The sequence below is a fragment of the Bacillus rossius genome, chromosome 1 (assembly GCF_032445375.1).
Source record: "Bacillus rossius redtenbacheri isolate Brsri chromosome 1, Brsri_v3, whole genome shotgun sequence".
Taxonomy (NCBI): domain Eukaryota; kingdom Metazoa; phylum Arthropoda; class Insecta; order Phasmatodea; family Bacillidae; genus Bacillus; species Bacillus rossius.
In genome coordinates this window covers 288,579,949-288,599,446 of record NC_086330.1, presented here as the reverse complement: position 1 = coordinate 288,599,446, position 19,498 = coordinate 288,579,949, and the positions used below count along the sequence as shown (strand labels likewise).

The following is a 19,498-nucleotide window of genomic DNA, read 5'->3' as shown; positions in this document are numbered from 1 at the left end:
AAAAAAAAAGTAATATTTCTGCCGATATTATGATTATAAAATTTAATTCGTGTTTTGTTTATTAAAAATGTGTTCGTCTTCTTTGCTATGTGGTCACACCTGTTAAGTTGGCAATATGTAAAACTAAAATATAAATAATATGACCGATTGTCGTCATTGTTTGTAAGTACGTGTTTCTGTCTTATGTACGTAATTTTTAGTGTCGGCCGAAGTCACGTAAGGAGATATTAAGAATTTATTGTAATTCAATTTTATTATATTTTATCATAGAGTTTTACCCGAATTTCCTTTCGAGTTTCGCCCCGTCGAGTAAAATAAACTCGAATGCCGAGCCGAGCCCAGCTGATGCTACTCGCTCGACTCAAATTTTCGAGTCTCGGCCCATCACTACAAATAACCCAATATTTTTTTATAGACAGATGACAAATGTGCTGTAGAAAATTCCTTGTTTAAAGCTCAACCAAATATTAGCCAATAGTTACAATGGTACTATGTTGGATAATGTGTTAGATAAAAAAAAAACAATATTATGAAATCATATACAATTATAACATATTATTTTGGAAAGATGTGTCATCATCAGATCAGTTACTTCCTATGATATTTATCCACAACGTTTGTCTAAAAACTTTTTTTATAATACAAACCATTGCTGGAAGGGATTTAAAAATTTTTGGTTTGGAATGTGAAGAAAATGAAAATCTCTTTACCATGTACTCTACGAAATCAATGTTGTTTTTGTTTAAATTTTTCAAATTGTTGCAAACTTTTTTCCTAAGTAAAAATTTTATGTTACAAACCATTACTGCCGGGGGTGGGAATAACAAGGAAAGAAAGATAAAAAAGTTATTACCGTTTAACAGATATTTTGATATAACTTCTAAAACTACTTCTAAAACTTTTGGCTGAAGCAATTTTTGAAAAGAAAAAAAAAAAATAATAAAAATAGGGGCCGGAATTAAAAAAAAAATACTTTCAATAGTATCAATTTATTCGAATTTATTTTTAACTATCTTTATATTACCTTAAGCCTTTGTCCAAAAATATTTTTTCGACCACGTATTAGTGCCAAGGATGAAAAGTAGTGTTTGAAAGTTAAAAACAATTACATAACTATTAAGTAGGTACAATATAAAATTTGTTCGTTTAAATTCGTTTAGACATTAAATGCTATGTAAAGTAAGTTTTTAAAATGTTTCAGGTGGTTATAAAAGTATCCAAATAATTTCCACTTTGAAATCTCCATACGTCTGTAGACTTTGCGAAAGGTTATTTTTTTCCAGATAAATTTTTTTTATGTGGACATTTTTACAGTGCCGTGTTTTGACAATTTTTTTTATTAAAACCTTACTGATTTAATGTAAGTAAGTCTTTCAGCAGTTCATTAGATATATTTCCTAATTGTGACCACATATGCCACATTACGACCCCTTGTTGACAATATGGCACAAATACGTTGTTAAATTTTTGTAATATTTATTAACTTAAATCTGCATTGAAACATTAATTTATCCTCATGCTAACTAATGAAGCCATTACTGTATTGTTATTTGCAATTGGGGAAAAAACCGAAATAACCCAACTTCACGTGACACAAATGTTACCTGTGTTTCTCCAGAAGACGACACTGCACTATGAAATGACGCACGTCCACCAGCATCCGGCCATTTAGCATGCTGAGTCCCGGATCTGTATGTGGCAGTGGAGGCTCGTAAACCACTACCAGTGGGGGAAGATTATCGTTCCTAGAAGAGTTACATGTTTTTAAGACATCGCTCATACAAATAATTTCTATTCATATCAGAATTCATATATAAAATCTAAATCAACCTATCATATCGCAAATAAAACAGAACCACCAACAACAACCAAATTTTTTTGTAGCAACCCGAGCTTCTTCCGGGCTTTCACTAATCTTGCGAGCCTACAGAAAATAATGTAATTCATTAGAATAGGTAATGAGTGAAAACTATTTCATTGCAGATAACCAAGGGTGGATCCAGAATGATGATTAGGGGAGGACCAAATAAATTTTTCTAATACTATTTTAGTACATTTACGATTGAAACATTTAGTAGATTTTATTAGTGGTTCAAAAACGTCCCGTTATCTATAGCACTGCAGTAAAACAATATTTAGATAAGATTGGTACACTATGATAAAGCATTAGGAAAAAAGTTAAAAAATATTCAGTGTTTTGATTTCGGTTGGCCCGGGAGGGGGAGAGGGTTAGAGCATGCGGCTATGTCTCCCCTCCCCATTCCTGGATCTGCCAGTGTAGATACATATTTATCTGTGGTTTATCTGCTTTTTGTCTACACTTCATCTCTTAATCTATCGCTGTTGAAATTGTTTCTTCTGTATTTTTTGCATAGCCTATATTTATATGAGTAAATGGCTTTATATTATTACTTTTTTCTCTCGTTATTTAAGTCTTTTGTTTTTTAACTTTTGACTATTTATTTTGCGTAAATTTAGGTATATCTATTCATTACACATCTACAAAATAATAAGTTAAGAATTATACATGGCATGATAAAATGTCTTTATCGTGTTTTCTGTGTGATATATTACTAATTTGTAATCCAACAACCTAAAACTGTCTTCAAAATTTGTTATGTCTAGTTTAAATAACAATTAGTTAATAAGTCTAGTCTAAACCACCATTAGTTATAATCAACATTTATGTTAGTTTTCAAACTAGTTTACAACATAAGTTTTTGCTCAGAATCCATAAATAATACTAAATTTGGAATCTTTTTTCAGCTAACAAAATATATAACGAAAACGAATAATCCCTGTACCGTTGTGACAGTTAAGAACAAACAATTAAAACGGCAATGGAATCTTTTAAGTTAGTACTCGAGTCTTAATTTGTTTTAGCGTTCTCACGATTCTTGTTAATGATATAAAATACTTAACACATGCATTTTGCGTTGGCTATGTTTCATTCATATTACGTTATTATTTTATAAAATTTCAAAAATTTATGTAATGGAAATTCACCAAAAAAAAAAAATAAGTTTCAGAAAGGAGCTCTATTCTTAATTAAATAAAGGTCTGTAATTTTATATAATAATGTAAATTATTATAAACGCTAATACACAATGTACAATATGCAATTATGTGTTTAAATTAAATATAAAAAGAAAATTTTCCGCTAAGTATAAATCAACTCTTTACTTTGAACCGCTATATCTGCGAAATTCTTCAAAAGTCTAGGTATATGTCGGATGATAATTATAGGCTCAAGTTACTTTTACAGAGAGAAAAAAATAATTGCAATTACGATGTTGTACGATTACATAAAAAATACTTACTCAATTTTTCAACTTCCTTAAATTTTCTGCTGAGCTTCATCTTGAATAAACAACACCAGCACACGTTCACTGATACAAGTTTTGTCAGTTAAACGTTTCATAATTGCATTATTCCCGCCAGAACTTCTCTGCGATAGTCGAGGCATCTAGCGGGTAACTCGGAACTCATCGTGGAAAATTGTGCCTGATCTCTACCGGCCGAACACTGAACTCACACGACATCTGCTCTGTTTTATAACTCCACGCGTCGGTTAGTACAAAAGTTTAAAAATTAAATTATTTAAATTCTGTACGTAATGTTTCAGTTTTGGGCTACAGGAATTGTAAAGGATACTTAATTTGATTTGTATGTAAAATAAAGACCGTGTACAGTTCTTATAAATATGAAATACTTAGTTTTAAAAATTTTTAATTAAAATTTAGTAACAAATAATTTTTTTATACAATTTTTTCTACCACAATTGCAAAAATCAAAGCTTTATTTTTTAATGCTGTAAGTTAAATTTTTTTTTACCGATAGTGCCATTAGTGGGATAAATCATTTCCCTCGTGCCTGCAAAACTATGGATCTCGGCCTTAATTTAGGACCAATCAATTTTTTGTCGTGCATTAATTTCAATTTCATTAACTGGGTTTCATCAAAATCTGTGTCTAGAAAATGTTGGGAACATAAACACGTAACATTTTTTCGTTTACAAAATGATACCCATTTCAAAAACACTTTAGGAAATTTAGAACGGTCCGGAAACAAATGAAAAAATATACCTTTACTTCTATTTCCTGGGTTCCGAGAAGAATTACTACATCCGAATGCACTACAACACGGCATTGTCCTAAAAAAAACTATCTTCTGTTTGCACTCATGACAATACAATAAAACCTTTAAAATAATCTTGCACTCATCTGTAACATAGCACTCCACTTGTGAACGTATCCGTTACGAGACATCGCACTGTTCGTGAGGAACTGAGGCACACGCGCTATGTATTAGTACGTACACGTGTTGGAAGACACAAGACAAGCAGCGGCCACTCCACGCGACCGGGTGAGCGAGATGACATCACAGTTGCTTGCTTCCAGCCGTATTTCTTGGAAACGGGACACCGCAAATAAAAATTGATACCTTCATAGTTCATAGTAGATCTTCATCTTTCCTTACACCACAACTTGTATTTTTTGTTGTGTGCCCCTTTAATACCACTTTTTCATTAGCATAAATGTTTTACATTACATGAAAGTTTTTCAAAAAATCATGAGCTCATGTTTTTTATTTAAATAAACATACATTAGACCAATAAAGATGATAAACAAACAAACAAAGAAATAAACTATAATTTTAATTGTTATTTATAACTGGTCTCCTTACCTGGAACATCCATTTCCTTAGAAATGTCTTTCCAGCAACGATCCGTAAAAACCCGGTTGGAATACTTTTTCAGTTTCTTGTCCCAAACTTCAGGTTTAAGGAACACTTGGGATATTAGATTTTTAGTATCCATGTTGTTACGTTGTATGTTTTTGCCCGGCTAAGCACACATAGAAACGTAACAAAACAAAACAAACAATGTTCCTGAGGAATTTTTCATTACTATGGTTCTGCGTTATTTGGAAATAAAAGAGTTTGTTAAATTATCTTTGTTTATTTCTTTAAAAAAAAATGTTTTTTCTTATCGTTACATGGCCTCAGTACACAATTTTACAGATGAAATTAGAAGAAACTTCGTTACTTGCACAGTTTTGTCTTTTCTTATACGAATTTTAACGATGTCTTTGAATTTTGATAGGATGAGGTCCAAATACATACCACAGCACCATACATCTTGCCGTTGATGGTCGAGGAGTCTTGTCACTCGCCAAAGAAGAAAAAAAACTTAGTAATGTCCCTTGGTTAATTACATAAATCAAGGTACCGTCGATCGCGAACCGAAATCACACGAAGTCGGGCCGATGCCGACGCCTAGGGCCTAAATTTCTAATACATTTGTCCGAAAGAAATGAACTTAGGTTGAAAAATTACGGCCTGGCCCCAGCCCCTAGGCGTTAAATTGTCCCTTAGTAATTTTTCATTTGTCTTGCGACTTTCCGACGACGCTACCGAGTTCGGCGACCATCGAGCAACAAGTGACCTGGTCGACGAGATTACCTTCCCTTGTAAAGGCGAAAACAAGGGAGGCAACCCCGTGGGCCAACTGACCAATCAGCGTACATAATTCCAAAACATGACCATATAAGGAAATTCGTACGGGCACATCACTTGACGCCAGGGCTCGCCCTGATTGGCTGGCTAGTGGTAGCCTCCAGAGACCCTTCCAGACGGTCGCTACAGCTGTGCGTACAACGTGACGCGTAAATCCCAAACACGCATTTACAAAGTGAAAAATAGCTTTCTGGCGCCAGAGTGTCGCGCCTGTCCGCTCTTCCTTCTGTACCTTCCAGACTATTCTCAAGATATTACACTAGCAATATCCAATAGAATTTAAAATTACCCCAAAAAATTCAAATACAATGTTAAAAAATAAGGAAACAAAGTTGAAATTCATACCATATTAGAAACTTTTGTTTAAAAATTATGTCCTGTAAAATTATAATCTATACTGCTTTAAACAAAACAGTTACTGAAATTAATTATCAAATATCAAAATTATTTATTATGGATTGGAATTGACCCTCAAATTAATAATTAAGTATCTCAAGGAAATAAGTATTTTAAGGCTTTCCATGAAATTCAACCAAAGTAATTAACAACAATTCTTAACAGCTCAGAACAATTACCCTTATCTACATATTAAATAATTATTATCTTTCATATCAAAGTTATTCTTAATCAATATTCTTATGACTCAAAAAAAATTATATATGTATATAACAAATCCTCATTGTGCAATGCTACAATCTTAATAAATCACAACTAAACACACATAGTTAAACGTTTCTTGTATGACCACTACAATTATGTCAACAAATATAGAGATCAGTCAGTTATCGTGCCGACCTCGCCGATGTCTGAAACCAGAATGTAAATTTCATTCCGGTAAAACGTCTGACTCAGACAAGCCGCAGATACACGCCGATGTCTGCCGGCACCGTGAGCACTCTTATCTAAACACTTCAGTGCAAGAAGGGCCTATGTATTGAAGTACATAAACATGTATTTGCAATCCAAAAAAAATAATTAAATATTAACCCTTTGGCTGCTAGTTGCCCCTATAGTGTATCATTTCTTATGTGCTGATGTCCTCTTTATGCGAATTTTTCTGCTGTGCATCTTTGACATATTTTTTCTGGTTTTACGTACTGTGCCACAAGCATTAGTCGCCCTCTCATGAAGCCACTTGTAGAGTGCTGGACTGGAGTACCAGTTGTCTAAAAATACAGTATGGCCGTTATTTAGGAATGGTTTCAGAAGAATGGTCATAATGTCTCCTGATATTCCCAAACACCCTTTATCAATGTCACTATCTGATCCCGTGTAAGCAATGAAGTCTAAAACATAACCTGTTTTACAGTCGCACAACACAAAAGTTTTTATGCCAAATCGGCTCCTCTTTGATGGTATGTACTGCTTGAAAAGTAATCATCCTTTGAATAAAAGTAAGCTTTCATCAATACACAGATTTTTGAAAGGGGTAAATGCTTTTCGTAATGATTCACGAATCCTGTCAACAATGGCCCTAATTTTGTAGAGCCTGTCACCACCATGATGTTTATTATTGTCTGAAAAATGCAACATTCATAATATTAACAAAAATCTGTCTCGCGACATGATTTCACTGAACACTGGGGTCTGCAATAAAGAGTCCTTGGACCAGTATTCACTTAGTTTCAGATTTTTCATTCTAGGCAAAAGCATGCAAATTGCAAAATATTTCCTCGAAGTTTGTGTCTTTCCATTGCATCATTCGGGAGTGTAGAACATGTGGAATATTGTCACTGGCATACTTGTAAAAGTTATTGCATTCATCTGCTACAAATTTCACCAATAATTCAGTAAAAAATATCAAAAAAAAATCTAATACACAGCTGTTAGCATTTACATTTGCTTTACAGCCCGAAGTACTGTCATTGAATGGATGAATTGTAGGGCACAAATTAGTCGAGGACCAAATAAATTCATCACACTTACTTTTCTTGCTTGGCATTTCATCAATTTCGTCATTGTCCGTATCATTCTCCGACTCAGATGGGGAATCTTCAAACAACATTTGTGAACTGGTGCTAGCAGTCGATGTGGATGGCTGTGCTTCGTCGTGAGAGATGGTGTTCGCAGACAGCGTGGGTAGATTTTTATCGTCACAGTCCCGAGATTCTGCTACATCTGAATCACTAGTGCTAAAATTCTCATCCTCACTGTCACTTTTGGTGAGAATCATTTTGTTACCATGTTGGTAACTGCCTCGACCGTGTGTGATTACTTGCTGGTCACTATATTGAATTGTTTTATATTTATTCAATTTCTTGTTATATTTAATTACTTTTATTTACTTTTTGGTAATTTAATTGGTAAACTTAATTACTTAAACTTAATTACTTAAACTTTTCTGAATTTGCACTATCGAGCTAGCGATTGTTAAGTTGGTACATTATACTGCACGTTTTCGGTAATGTTCGGGTCGAGCCGAAGATTTCCGAGTGGAATACTCCGTGTGAAGACCGCGAGGAAGTGGGACTGCTCAATGTGACGCAGGTGTGGACGGACCGCAAGGGACGAGTGCCTATGCTGAACGAGCGTGGAGGTTTCGACGGCCGGGCCGCGTTGGAGAGACGCGAGGCGATGGACATCGCTGGTGCCCCGGGGTGGTCAAGTGCCACGGCAGCGGTCGACTCGCTGCGACTCTGAAAGTAAGACTAGAGACCCTTATTTATTTTCTGGTGATAGTTCACCTGCACGGAAGGTGGAAAAAGAAAATTGCAATTTGACTTAATGCTACGTAAAACGATCGTGACTGCGTTTAACGCCTGGCGCTAACGTGATTAATACCCTCAAGAACTTATAACTACTTCTGAAGCGTGCTCGATATAGCTCGATATAGCTCGATATGTTGCTACAAAAACAATGTGGAAAATACTGTTCGGTAAAAATGGCCATACAAACGTTTTTTTGAACTTTCATAATAATAGTTCATAACAATATTCCTTTTTTTAGTAAATCCATGTGCATGGTGGTGTTGCGATTATATTCCCTGTATCACTTATTAATTTTTCATGTCAGTGCTAAATGTATATTATTATTATTGTACGGCATCATCACTCGCAGTTACAGTATTGCATTAAATTCATACCACCGTACGTCTGTTTGCTTTACACGTGACGCCCCATCGACCCCACTTCAATTTGTTGCTTATAGAATATTTTTTGAATCCCATACACACAAGACGGGGGAAGGGTACATATAAGATTTTTTTTTTGATTTTTCTTTGCTTCCCTGTGGCGGTGTGTGTGGAAGGTTTTTTGTAGACCCCGGTAGCGGTCAAGGTTTTTGAGATTGCTCACTATCCGTAAGATATTTTTTTCTATTCATTTTTATATGTCACTCTTTTGTTGTGCGGTACAAACAATATAAGTCACTCTTTTGTAGCGCGGTACGAAACGATAAGCATTTGCCGGAATAACGGTAACAAACAATAATCACTGCTGGAATAAAAATTATTAGCCAACACAATACTCATATACAAACATGTTCATGGTTTATAACACGACACAAAATTCAAAGCAAACTCTAAGATAATAATATCCGACAAAGCACTTCAAACCTTTACTGTATTTCCCACCAGAAATTCCAATTTACTGTATTTCCCGCCAGAAGAACCAATTTACTGTAAATGATTTATTTTCATAACATATAATAGAAAAATTTATGAGATACAAAGAACGTAAAATGCGTACTATTAAAAAAAACATTTGAAGTGTTATAATTACTTTATGTATGAACTTAATAATTTGCGAATGTAGTAAAAATATATTACCGTTCATTTTTCACTAAAAAGTTATAAAGGTGTAATTACATGGCCATAAATAAATGTAAAACAATAAACTATAAATAATAAAAAAGTTTATTCAATAAAAAGGTAGGTTTTCATTTTAAATACTTCAGAAAAAATATTGGTTAACCAGTGTCTAAACACTACAATAACGAGAAAAATAATGAATCGTAAAATACCAAGCTGCAATTCAGCGTACTCTATTAGTGCTGTAGGTATTTAGATACCAGAAAGTAATTAAAAGAAATCACATAGTGCGTTGGCAGCAGCACCGAGTTAAGCTGTCAACAGCACCGACTGGCTAGATGCGTGAACAAGTTATCTCGTCTCTAACACTGTATGTACGCCAGACACGGGACGAGATAACTCGTCTTTAGCACTTGGTTCTGTTGTAACGAAGGACGAGTTATCTCGTCGATAGCAGCTAAAGGTTTAAGATTTGAAATTCTCCAGATTTAAATAAAAGAATATGATACAAACAAAAATGTATAGTTTAGTGAGCTAAATGTTTTTATTATTATTATTTTTTAAATTTTAATTTCCAACGTAGCAATATTCTGATTGATTCAAAAGATTAACAATAATGTCCTTAATGTCACACATATGTCATAACAGGGTGACAAGACTCCAAATTTTATTAAAAGAAGATTATCTGAATAATATGTGCAGTTAAGTGGGTATTATAAATTTCTTTTTTAATTTTGATTTTCCAGAGTAGCAATATTCCGCTTGGTACAAAATATTAACCATAATGTCCTTAATGTCACACAAATGTTATATTCGGGTGACATGACTCCAGATTTTAATAAAAGAAGATTATCTGAACAAATATGTATAGTTAAGTGAGTAATATAATTTTTTTTTTACTTTCCAACATAGCAATATTCTACTTGGTACAAAAGATTAACCATAGTGTCCTTAATTGTACACATATGTCATAACCGGGTGACATGACTTAAGATTTAAATAAAGGTTAGATTATCTGAACAAATATGTATAGTTAAAGGAGGAATATAAATGTTTTGATTTTTTTTTTAAACGTGTTACAGACGTGGCCCAGTGCATTAACTGCTGGCAGTTTTTGGACACCAAGAACTTCTGCCACCTGGCAACTTGCTGCAAACACTGCACCGGGCCCCACACTCTCGCCGCCTGCCCCACTCTGGAAAAAAAACTTACTGTGAAAACTGCAAAGGCAAGGAAATACACGAGGGGAACTCTAAACTCTACCCCGAATACCTGAGACACGTCGAGGCAAGACAAAATCAAGTGTCTTCGCGCGCTGAGAAAAAAAAGCCTTGTGCATCCCAGTACTCGCCAGCGAGCTACCCACTACTACCACCCGCTTCTCCTTCAAAACCAGTTTGTCCCATGTTCTAATTCGCACAGGCGGCGAGAAACGACACCAAAACACAAGACACTTCCGCACCTCACGCCTCCCCCCCCCCCCCCTTTCCCCACCCAATTCCTTCCTCTCTCATCAAGTCCGATCTCCGCGATCTCATGCAGTTCCTACGCGATGCCAACTTCGTAGCCTTCATGGCTCACATGAAACCTTACATTCTCCTTTCTAGTACAGTTACCGAACCTTCTATAAAACTCCTCCTGCTCGTTCAGGCCCTAACAACTTTCATGGGCTGCGAGTAATGGTCGTAATTTTTATCTGCCTCAAATCCTAGTACCATTTCCTTAGCCACGGAAATTCTGACGTAACAGCAAAGTACAGACTTCAACACTTTACAGCCACTTTCTTCCCGCAAAGAAACACAAAGATGCTGTATTTTTCGAACACATTCATTTAAAATTAATTAAGTCACAAATAATTACGTAACTAAGTATTTTCTTAATAAAGCCCCACAGGAAAATAAAGTGTTAACACCTAGTTAAAACTGAGCTATGATTGGCCAGAGTCAATTACCCTTCTAACCAATCACATCAAAGCACCGGCTTCGTTACGTTTTTAGGCCCAACTAAGCTTCTCAATTAAAGTAAATTTAATACTATATTATTAATAATAAATTATTATAAGAATTAACACTCCCCTGGACCCTCAGTCGCTTTCCCCGATCACTGACGAGCTTATGAAATAACACATTTCGGCTAAATTCACAAATAAATTCTCTGTATCAGAAGACCCACAATATTCAAAATTTCGGCTGTTTTAGGAAACATGGGCAGGTGGGGGACCCCTGCCCTCACCTTCTACTTCTGTGGGCAGAGAGAGGGGGTAAAACAAAAGGGTATCTGGTGGAAATGTGGCAACACTCTTCCCCTAAAAGAACAGCTGCTGGGTTTGCCTTGGTGACCCCAGAAATAATCAATAAAAGACACAGCTCAGGGGAGGGGCGGTGCTAGCACTCAAACTCTTAGTGATTACAGAATGGGAAGTCAAGAGACCCTCAAATGGCTTGTTCTTCCCTCGCGTGATGACTTCTCCCAATGATGAAAAGCGGCAGCAGCAATCTTGTATTTCATTGGCTACTGAGTTTGTAGGCCTGTCGTGGTATTGTGATTTCAGCTTAATTTAAATGGGACAGGAACAAGTAATTCAAGTTTCCATTGTTGACATCCATTTTTGAAGTTGCATTGTGGATCCTGGAATACGAACTTTTAATATCCCAAATAAAAAGTTACGTAAAAAAAACTTCACATCGTTTAAAAATAAGTATTTATGTTACTAACACCTCCAAAAGTTGTTTATATAACAGCACCTAGTGAAAAAAAAAATTCTTTGTATACTTTTGTTTCAAACACAGATTATGGTTCATGTTTTTGACTATGAATTTCAACACCTTACTGCAATGGTTCTTCCAATGAAAAAATTTTTCAGACAAAAGTTTTAGGCTTTCATACTTATTATATTATGTGAGTTGCAGGGATTTTTATATATTTAAAAAAAACCTCATACCCATATTTCGCAATGTTGCTAAAACCTTCTTCCTTTCATGTATATGGATATTTAAACTGTGGTTCATTCATGTGAATTCCCTTCAACATAGTTTCATTATTTGTAAACAACATTTGCAGAATAATTACAGTAAACTACATTGTGTACATGGTCTGCTATGTGTTTGCTGAGGGGTGCAAATCTGTTGGATTCGCAGGGAGGGCCCAACGAAAATTTGCAGAGGGCCCCGCTGTGCAGCCTAAGAGATGTATGCGTGGGTTTTACCCAACACAATTCATATTAGACAGGGTTTTGTATGTTGTATACTGCTGTACCCGTACCCCAGCTTTGACCAAATAAAAATTACAAAAGGAAGCTCGCAGAAGGCAGGATACAATAAAATAACAGCAAAATGAAATAGTAAGTGTTAGTTATGTAATTCTGCAAAATCATTCCACAAGCAATTCATTATTTAACAAAATGTAAACACCAAAAATTTGCTTGGTTAGGTAACGATCCTTCAGAAATAAGCAAGATATATTTATATAATGCATATGCAAGACATGCCAAACAAGGGATATATAATATTACCTAATAACATCTGGGTATAACAGGCTTCGCTCCTCTTGACTAGAATAACTAATACCATAGAATTACAAATATAACTATACCCGCCCCTGGTGCACCATGGGTCTCGCACATGATCAATACCGTACTGGAATAGTTAACATCAAAACCTTAATATGAAGTATAAAAAAATTAAGTAACAGTACCATTTAAAACTCCGATACACAATATAAAAAATATACACATATATATAAATAATCGGCGTAGTTATACAATACGCAGTTCATGCATAGGTACAAAATATAAGTTAAAGCAATATCATTAGTACAAAGGTTTTCTTCCAGTCCAACTCAAGAGTTCATGATCATATGGCAGCAAACAAAATTATTAGTTAAAATTATCATAGTATTTCTCAGCCATGATTCTGCTCTACAAAACCATTAATGAATAATTTACGATTCTATTAAGGCAAAAAAATAATATCAGAAAACTAAACCTTTAGCCTATCGTGCACCTTATACAAATTAATCTAAAATTTACATGATATAGTTACTTAAACTAAGATAAAAAATTATTTGTACTAATTCCACAAAAATTACAATAACATGTCCTTATTGCAATTTGATTAAAAAATTATTATAAAGGTTTTCTTGCACGTTCAAACAGTCTTTCATACGGAATCATTGAGATACCAAATCTTACTTATTGGAATCCAAACTAAACCATGTCACCTCAATTCACTTAACAGTTATATTCAAAAGGTATTTTGAAAATGACTATCTTCTTCCCAAAACAAGAAGGTTATAGGGCACCACCTGTAGCAAACATAGCAAAAATCTCGTCTGATGCAATGGATCTTGACATAAGGTTCAACACTTACAATTTGATGGTTGTTATCTCCTTCCGAATATATGAAACCATTATCATGATGAAATTTATATTTGCACTAATTGTGTAGGTAACCAAATATTGTTCTTGGCACTAGTCTTCAAAAAAAGGAAAAGAAAGAAACCGCTGCTCGTACCGCAGCATTTGACACCACCATGACATTACCAACCAAGCTCAACGACAAAAGGAGAAAAATGCCATAACTTTCCTATACTAAGAGGAAAAAAATCTTTTGCCCTCCCCCCCCCCCCCCCCCCCCAAAAAAAATGACGAAGATGATTTGATGCACTGGGTATTTAGGTAATCCACCGAGCAATGGTGCACGTAACTCAGGTTATACACTGTATAGGTTTTCCAAGTTCCCACACACTGCTAAAGCCCTGAAATTTATATCCAGCAACTCCGCCGGGACAGAAAACTTCACCCACTCAGGCCATGACTCGCAGCAGACAGACAGACAGACCTCTCACCAACAACATCCACGGCACAGCACACCACAACTCACAAAAGAAAACAAAAGACAAAAATGCGCGCAAAGCGCGTTCCGAAACCTGCCGATCAGCGCTTGAATCCCGCACAAGTGTCCCCACCGCACAACTAACGATAATTTGCACAGCGCCGGCACACAAACAAAACACACCAACAAATGTGACGTGACACACACGTCACACTGCCAATATTGAAGACTATCTACATATAATTAGCAGAAAACTTAAAAAAATTACAGAAATTTTTTCAATTATACATAGCTTATGGTCTTCACTTACAAACACCTCACACACACACACAGGTACTAAAAATAATTTTAACAAATTAATTCATCTTTAGTTTACCTAAACAGTGGATATGAGTACATTATTGATCACTGAAGGTTAGCCAGCACAGTGCACAGTACAATATACAAGAGGTTGGTATTATAAAAAAATACATAAAAAAATACATAAAAAAATTAACTAATTGTAAGTTGTCATTAACTGTAAAACCAAACTCTGCTGGGTTCACTGTACTGTATCATGGAAACCATAACCTAGTTGTTGGAATTTTTTCATCCTAACATAATGGGATTTATGGAAGAAGGGGCTACAATCTACTTCGGGAGTTTTCATAATTATGGCACACCGCTTTTCCTGCTGCCAGTCACTTTTTATTTACATAACAGCAGGACGGTTTTCTTCGGCATGTAAATTTGAAAAGAGAAAAAAAAAAAAAAAAATCAAAAACCATAAGTGTTTTGTCATGGACATATTTCAATCAATTTGATATATTTAATGATATTTCATTAAAAATACAAATTAATTACATTATTGTAATTCCGAATTGAACAAATTAAAAATATTTTTGGGAGATTTATTCCGAAATATTTCACTTTCAAATTTTTTGGATAATGCAGTCTAATGATAGGTGTCTTATTGAACAACAATGCAACTGCAATCAATTAGAGAAAATGTTTTAGATAAGAAAATTGTTCATTTTGCTCTAGCAAGAAGGTAAAAAAGTTTACATAAAATAGCAACCTACTACATAAATTAATACCTCGTCATTGAATGCTGCCTCAAAATTTATCTGAGATGCCTCAGGCCTTTCTTGTTCAAGTGGAGATCTTCCCTCGAAATAATATTTAAAAAAATTAATTTAAATATACATAATTTCTTAAATATATATTTTTTTGAACCAAATTAATTTGCCTGACATTAAATCTAGAATTTAAAGGATTCAATATAATTATATTTACTTTACTGTTAACGTACATTTTTTAAAGTTCTCTGTACTTATTTTCAATCATTGTATAATTGTTATTTCCATTTAAACTTGTGCTATTTTATGTTTAGTAAAAATATAATAAGGATGGTCAGAAAAATAGACATAAAATTTTAAATTGCTACTTTCAAAATGTTACACACACACAAAACAAACAATTGTTTTTAAAAACTGTCTTTCAAAAGTTATCACATTTTATTGAAAAGTCATTAAAGGCAATGAACTAATGCACTGGATAAAGTTGCAAGATAAATTTGGTAATAAAAAATTCCATTTTAATTCTTGAAATGCTAAAGCTTCGGCCAGACAGAGCTCAGTGCTTGCTATGTTTGCTATACCAGGTGGCCAGACAGACCAGTCTAGTTTGCAATGTCGAAGAGATGCATGCAATGAGATTCTAGTAATGATTTCGACATAAGTTTTTAACATTTATTTAAAGTGTGAATAAATAAAAATACAATGTAAAACAATCATTTGTAGATTGCATTTGCAATTTTATATTTGTGCAAGATAAATTTGAACGTTAACTGAGTAAAAAGAAAATAGTTTTTTTCACTTATCTGGCTTATTAACCACCCTTCGAATCAAATCCCAGGCATTTTTCCACATATTCTGATTTTTTATATTCTTCTATTGATTATTCCATAAACATGGATATTTTCGCCCTTTTTCAATTAACCTTTGCATCGACATAAAACCGATTTAAAGTAAACCTAGAAGTACAGCACAATTTTGCGCCGATATAAATGTTTTTGATTATCTGCGCATGCGTAAAGTCGGCAACAATTATAAAAATAGCTGAAAACATAAGTTAGGGACAACAACATAGCGAACACAGCTTGGTGTCGCCAGTCACACCTGAGATGCAGCTGGCTATATTTTCTTCGCGTAGCGAACATAGTGAACGTAGCGAGCATAGCGCTCTGTATAGCCGTAGCTTAGACTGTGTTTATACCACTTGCTACCTTTCAAACATATCCCACTTTGGTTCATTGTTGCGAGAGAACTCCGAGATCAAGTTCCAAAACCTCGAGTGGTTTATGACCTGTACAACGAGGATAAAAATCATTCAATCAGTACTGACATAAGGAATGGTTAATAGATTAATTACAATGTTTCCCCAAAACACTGGAGATAATTTCTTCATCCTCAATGTAGACACAACATATGTACAATAGCAACGTATGTGATATGTACAAAATTTGCGCACAGTATTAAAATAAATTATTAAAATGTATTATATAACAATAAATGTTTGTTCGTATTTCATGCTGCCTTGCTGTTCATGTGATTGCTAACAAATGTTGTACACTTGACTTTCCAAATACGATAAAACATACCCTTAAAACAAATTTTATTATTCTTGAATAATAAATTCAAATCTCGGTCACAAACATCCAAAAAAGTGAATGTGTGTCATTTCTCTATGTCCAGAATACACTCTTACAATAAGGTTTAACAACTTGCTATCCTCCTCTGTGAGACATTAAAAGTGCGCGGACTGAATGATTTGTAGTGTTAGTTATTAAATTTTTTTGTCCCCTAGCCCATGGTTTTTAACCCCCCCCCCCCCCCCTCCTTCTTCATGGTACATTCAACATGTGTAAGTAAGCTATATATTTGTAAGAAAAAAGTGTCTCCGTTAACACTATAATTTTGAGGTCAGCATTTCAGATACACACATTACACTGTGGTTCCCTGGCTCACATATTATATGTATTACATTATACAAATGTAATATTTCGTAAATGTATTACTTACAGTTAATTTGAGTCCTGTCATAACATATCTGCTGATTGATGGCCTTAACATCCTTTTTCAGGAATATATTGAAGTTCATTATTTGGCATCTCTTTTCAAAAAGTTTCCACAGACGTGGAAAGGGAGGTAGTGTACAAACTAAAACACTCCTTCGACTCCTGATGGTCAAGAATCGAAGGAGCCTCCTTGTAACTGTCTTTAGTTTCAGTTGTGGTGTACCTTTTTGAAAAAGAAACTTTATTGTGCAACAAAGTATTTAATATGTAAGTAAAATGTAACTGTAATTTATAAGTTAAAAATAGGTATTTTCATAACACTGATATTTTAAGTGCACGATGTGGGGAAAAAAAAAAACAATAAATTAATTTTTGTGAGTTCCATTTGTGCATGTTTGCTAGAAAATTGTGAGTTTTTTTTTTACTTAATTTAACCTTTAAGATAAGAAACATACCTAGAATTCTTAACAAAGCATAAAATATATTCTCTCCTGTACTTGCTTTTAATAAATTAGTTTTTTACATAGTATATGCAAGATAATGAATGGAAGTTATATTATTAAAATGGTGTTATCCAAATTTTTAATAGAATTAAACTCAACAAAACATCATTCGTTTTCACAAACAGAATGATTTTTCTATGGAGATGGACAGTGTAGACCACTCGCTTCACATGGTTTAGAGTGGCCTGGATACACTGGCCACTCTCGCACATTCCAATTTTGTTCCTCAGACCTGTGTTGCAAAGAAAGAAACATAATATGTATCACCTTCTGAAACAAGAAACAACCTGCATAACATTTTGGGTAGTATTATTTACACAATTCATATTTTGAGAACCAATTTTATGGGAGCGGTATCCCAAGGTCTTGGCCAACCGTACAAAATTGGAGGCACCCACGAGCAGTGCATCCTGATACAGTGGCTTGAAAAAAATCCAAAGTAATAATATTATGTGAATAAGTAATACTATGAAAATAAGTAATAATATGAAAAATTAATTTATGAAGTCAAAAATAAGTAATAAATAAAGGAATAATGAGTCTAAGCAGCCACCAGTTACATTTCAAACTATCTATTCCTTTTCTCCAACCCCACCCTGTCTTATGCCCTACCTAATAGGGGGTGAGTTAAGATGTAGAAATTCTTAGCAATGCTACGGCAAAAGCTATTAATTTATAATATGGTAGATTAGGTTTAAACCAAAGAAATAAATTAAAAGTTATGAAAGTATTGCACAATGTTCATTCTCACCTACAATACGTACATATTGTTTTCGCTGAAGAAAAATGTTATTTTTCTTTAATATTAAGATTAAGTAAAATTATAGCTAAAAATATATGTAGTTCTTGAATTAGCTTGATAAGTGTATACTACTTTGTCATGTAGTACATATGAATAGGGTAAAATAACAAGTGTTTATTATTGTATTGAAACAGTATATTGTTAGTAGTATATAGTAGTTCCTCCGGCAACAGGGTGCGCAGGGTGTGGTGTTGGTGTGGGCTGAATGACCGTGGAGCCTGACGCCACGGCGGCCATTTTGGGTGTCAAATTACATCAAAAAACAACAAAAACAGCTCAAAAGTCCACAAAAAGCGACAAAAATTTCTCAAATCGAGGGAAAAATTCCCGTTCAGAGGGAAAATACCTAAGGATTGAAAATTCCTAAATTAGGCTTAAATGTCCTTAACTCAAGCCTCTGATAAGCCTCTATCAGGACATGACCTTAAAACATACCGCCATATTGAAAAAGTAAGGTCACCATTGCACTTTTTGTTATGGCCACTATCATTTTTTTGTTTAGTAACAAAAAAAAATTGGAAAATTTTTAAAAATATTAAAAAAATTATTAAATAATATTTTAATAAAAAACAAATATCCGCCATCTTGGATTAGTCCGCCATCTTTAACTTTTTTATTTATTAATGAAAAAAATCGAAAAAACATTGTATAATTAAAACAACAGTACACCATCTTATATTCTGACATCACAGAGGCAAAATTGGATGACCTTGACCTAGAAATGACCTTCACCTTGAAATGACCTTGACCTTGGCATTTTTTGATGACAATAATTTAAAAAAATATTAAATAAAAAATTTAAGTACTTACAATAAAAAGTCCTCGGTTCAAACCCGACAAGTACAAAAAATTAAAAAAATGGCGACAGGTTCCTTCCTACATGGTGGCTGCTGTCAGACTGACCTCCCACCACTTTTTTTTCAAATACATATATGAATGTACCAGTATGACGTCAGGGCGGCCATCTTGGATCAGATGTTTTTTTTTGTTTATCGACTGTTAACTAGCGACGCTGACATATTAGTTTATATTTTAGAT

The 19,498-nt window shown here is 34.2% G+C and overlaps 1 protein-coding gene across 1 annotated transcript in view; it reads left to right on the top strand.

Moving 5' to 3' along the window:
• The window catches only part of LOC134527711 (D-ribitol-5-phosphate cytidylyltransferase-like), a 348,603-nt gene extending 340,292 nt beyond the window's left edge, over positions 1-8,311 (top strand). The window contains exon 6 of the mRNA XM_063360624.1: positions 8,005-8,311. Within this exon, the coding sequence (XP_063216694.1) occupies positions 8,005-8,157 (153 nt within the window). The 3' untranslated portion in view covers positions 8,158-8,311. The remainder of the gene's footprint in view (positions 1-8,004) is intronic.
• The last annotated feature ends 11,187 nt before the right edge of the window (positions 8,312-19,498 follow it).